General features: G+C 56.8%; 2 protein-coding genes across 2 annotated transcripts; one reads left to right on the top strand and one right to left on the bottom strand.

The window, feature by feature from the left end:
• Positions 1-136: 136 nt before the first annotated feature.
• GGTG_14274 (hypothetical protein) lies at positions 137-1,939 on the top strand (the record flags this gene model as incomplete). The annotated part of the gene is made up of 3 exons (XM_009232201.1): positions 137-158; positions 227-1,155; positions 1,214-1,939. 3 exons carry the CDS (start codon positions 137-139, stop codon positions 1,937-1,939), a joined length of 1,677 nt encoding a protein of 558 aa, XP_009230465.1.
• Positions 1,940-1,946: 7 nt separating this feature from the next.
• On the bottom strand, positions 1,947-3,453 carry GGTG_14273 (hypothetical protein; the record flags this gene model as incomplete). Its single annotated transcript, XM_009232200.1, has 1 exon — positions 1,947-3,453. One exon carries the CDS (start codon positions 3,451-3,453, stop codon positions 3,115-3,117), a length of 339 nt encoding a protein of 112 aa, XP_009230464.1. The 3' UTR covers positions 1,947-3,114.
• Between the last annotated feature and the right edge of the window lie 139 nt (positions 3,454-3,592).

The following is a 3,592-nucleotide window of genomic DNA, read 5'->3' as shown; positions in this document are numbered from 1 at the left end:
AGTCATTGACTTAGACACTGATGCCAGTCAGCCCGGCAAACACTCGGCCGATGTGCCGGAGCCATCCAATCCCAGCGGGGGCAAGGAGAAAGATGTCGTCCTAGCTGAGCTCGCCCGTAAAGTTGTCGGCTCTATGATGGCGAAGCCAACTGAAGCAGGTAGGTTACATTACTTTGCCTCGTGACGGCCTATAGTGTTTGTGCTAACTCGCGTGCGCGCATCGCAGGCGCGCAAGCCGGTTCCCAGGAGGAGGCACCAGATTACGACGACGGCTTAGACACCATCGTGGGGTGGGATATCAACCGCAAGGACAGCACCGTAACGCTGACGACGAAGCGCTCGACCGACAACACGGAACGAAAGGTGCCCGAGGAGCGGATACAACGCATTAACGAGAAAAAACTGATAGAGTACTGGAGCTCGTTCAACCAAGCGCGCGAGGACACCATCAAGTGCGCCACTTACCGCGTCTTTCAGATCCTGGGCCACAAGCCGGACAAGGTGCCCAAGCTATTAATACACTGGGTCGGCTACACGGCCGACCCCACGGACGGATCCGCCAGTTGGGAGCCGCTTGACGTTATACTCCGGTCCAGCGAGACGCTCGTGCTCGATTACCTGCGCACAAACGGCCTGACCAGGCAGCTTACGCCCGAGAAGCAGGGTCGCAGCGCCGCCGCAACAACAGCATCAACCAGCAACACCTCAACCGCAACCACACCCGCAAGCACAACCAAACCCACAACCGCCGGCCGCGGCCGCGGCCGCCCGCCTAGGAGGACTAGGGTGTCGCCCGGCGGCGCGGCAACAGCCAGCTCAGAGGCGCCGCCCGCGACGCACGGCCGCGAGAGCGGCGGCACAGGCGACCAAAAGACAAGGGCTACCACCGCCACCACCCCCAGCAGGAGGAGCGGCCCCGGTACCCCCGCCAGGGCGAGCACGCCCTCGCCCGCAGGGCCGCCTGCGTCCGAGGAGCGCCGCCCCAGCTCCGCGACGCCCCCCGCGAAGGGCGCCCGAGGCAAGGCCACCGAGAGCGAGCAGCTCGTCAGCGATGATCACATCCGGTTCCAGCTCAATGTCGACGGCGTCGAAGTAGCCAGTTTTGCCATAGAGCTACCACGTGGGAAGAGGAACATAGAAATGAATATTACTCCAGTAAGCCCTGCTTCCCGCATTACGGTATATTGTACTTAGCGTTAACCCCAAACTAAAGATGCCTCCATCGCTTCCGTTAGGCCGCTGGATCCCTGGCCCTGACAAGAAGCGCCGTAGAACAACGATCTACCAAGGAGACATTACTCGCCTCGATGAAGGCCGGTTCCTCAACGACAATATCATCTACTCATATCTACGATACCTGCACTCCCTAGGGACGGATGCCGCGGATAGCTTCTACTTTCTCGATTCGTTCTTTTACAGCGCGCTGAAGTCCACTAATGGCAAATTGATCAACTACGACAGGGTTAAACGTTGGACGTCCAGGGTCGACATTTTCAAGCACCGCTTTCTCGTTGTCCCTATCAACCAAGCCAACCACTGGTGGGTTGCGGTAATCTGCATCCCCCCAAATCTGGAAGAACTAAAAATCATTACTCTCGATTCTCTTGGCTTAGAGCACAAACAGGATTGCGAGCGCTTGGAGAAGTACCTACGCTGCGAGCTCTTGGATAAAAAGAAGCTGAGAGCTGGAATGTCTCCTACATTTACATTTACTGCTGGCAAGGTCCCACAGCAGTCCAACGAATTTGATTGTGGCGTGTACCTGATCTCTTACGTTGAAGCCCTGCTAGCGGATCCAGGCGGCTTCGTTCAGGCCATCCTCGGCGGAAAGTCACCCGATTTCACTGTAGATGCGCCCGCTTTGAGGAGGGAAATACGGAAGATCATGCTCGAAATGCTCCCCACTCAGGAGGAGCAGGAGGCCGGGACGGCGGGCTAAGCCTTCGCCGGGTGAGCCACTGGCGGCAAGCTGCGAGGGTGATCAATATTGTGAATGCTTAATGGCTTTAATGTACAGCTTTTCTTTTTTCAAATCTACATTATCATATCAAACTAGCACACAACGGCGCCAAAATCCACATCCGTCTACCATAAGGCCCTCCCAATCTCTCGGCGAGGCGGCGGCGATGCAGCCGCACAACAGGCTCGTATTTGCTAAAGCAACGAAAGTGCCACCCTATTGTTCAGGAACGGAGAGTGGGAGGACTGGTGGAGGTATATGTTATTTGTGCTAACGCGACAGTCGACCTGGTGCCTAACGCGTTACACTTGGTGGTCGCGTTCTAATTGGGCATTCACGAGCAAGCCTCTGGCACCGACAGCGAGCGCCCCCATGCACCGCAGTTGAAGCCCAGGGGGTTTGACGTAAATCTTGCCAGCTGGTAGCTGCATGGACTTGATGGTGTGGATACCGAAGGAAGGTTAAAAGGGTGCATGACCAACAGTTCCGGGGCATCACAAGCTCTGGTGACGCCCCCTTGTCGTGAATCTCCCGGCACCAAACGCATTTTAGCGAGCTCAGCCCACCTAACAGATGATACCCCGCCGAGCACACGCAGGATTGTTACGACCAGGCCTACAGGGCCAGGACGTGGGCCACCGCGAACGCGGAGCTGTCACCAGGAAGACCGTGCGTCACGTGACACTGTCGATGGATGACACCCGAGAATTGTTGAGGTCCCACTGCAGAGCTGGAATGATATCGACCCACGTCTGTGAGTGTTCTTGCGCGTGGAAACGGATGGCGAGTTCAACCAATTGGTTCTTGCGTTCGGATTGACCATCTGCCTGGGGTGGTAGGCCGTGGTCATATTTAATTTCGTCCCGAAGGACCGCCAGACCTTGTCAGAAGCTTCCAATGAACTTCCGGTCCCTATCGAAGATAATGGCGCGAGGGCAGGGCCAATCGGCCATGAGGAATTGGCGGGTCAAGACATGGCCCAGTCCGAGGCCGAGTAGGTATCGTGGCCCGGGATGATCATGGACCGCTTGCTCGTCTTGCAGGTGATGGTTAGGAGGGCGTTGTGCCTCGTGTCGGTATTGCCAGGGCGTGCCCGTGGCCTTGGCAAGGGGCAGACCTCTTATTTCTAAAGTGGACTCCATCTAGACCTGTAGTTATGCGCTGTCAGCCAAAGTGGTGTTTGTTGTCGTGTGCTTCCGCCAGGAAGGTTTGATCATGCCAAAGGGCACAACGAGTCGCTCTGTACCCTCACTGTCTCTGTTGTACAAAAGACCGTTTGCCACTCTAAAGGTATGGCCCGGCTTGGAAGCATTGACGACGCCCTCGTTGTCCTTTCGGGGCTTGCATCCATTGACTGTGGCGAGCTCTCGGATCAGCCGACCATATACTGTATCTTGTCCGTAGGCCTGGATGAGCTCGTTTCTTATTTTGCCATCCATGACTGCCTCTGCTATGTTAAGAACACGGTCCGTGTCCACGTCCTGTGTCGGCATGCCGTTACCTATCGCATCTCTGTCCCAGAAGGCATTGAGGACGGGTTCCTCCCGAAAGGCACGCTGAGCCTCGTCGTCTGTTGTCGCGGCGAGTCGGGAAAGGGCGTCAGGACCAGGTTGAGACGGCCTGGCAGATGGT

This window comes from Gaeumannomyces tritici (genome assembly GCF_000145635.1).
Source record: "Gaeumannomyces tritici R3-111a-1 unplaced genomic scaffold supercont2.213, whole genome shotgun sequence".
Taxonomy (NCBI): Eukaryota; Fungi; Ascomycota; class Sordariomycetes; order Magnaporthales; family Magnaporthaceae; genus Gaeumannomyces; species Gaeumannomyces tritici.
This window is presented reverse-complemented; position numbering and strand designations above follow the sequence as displayed.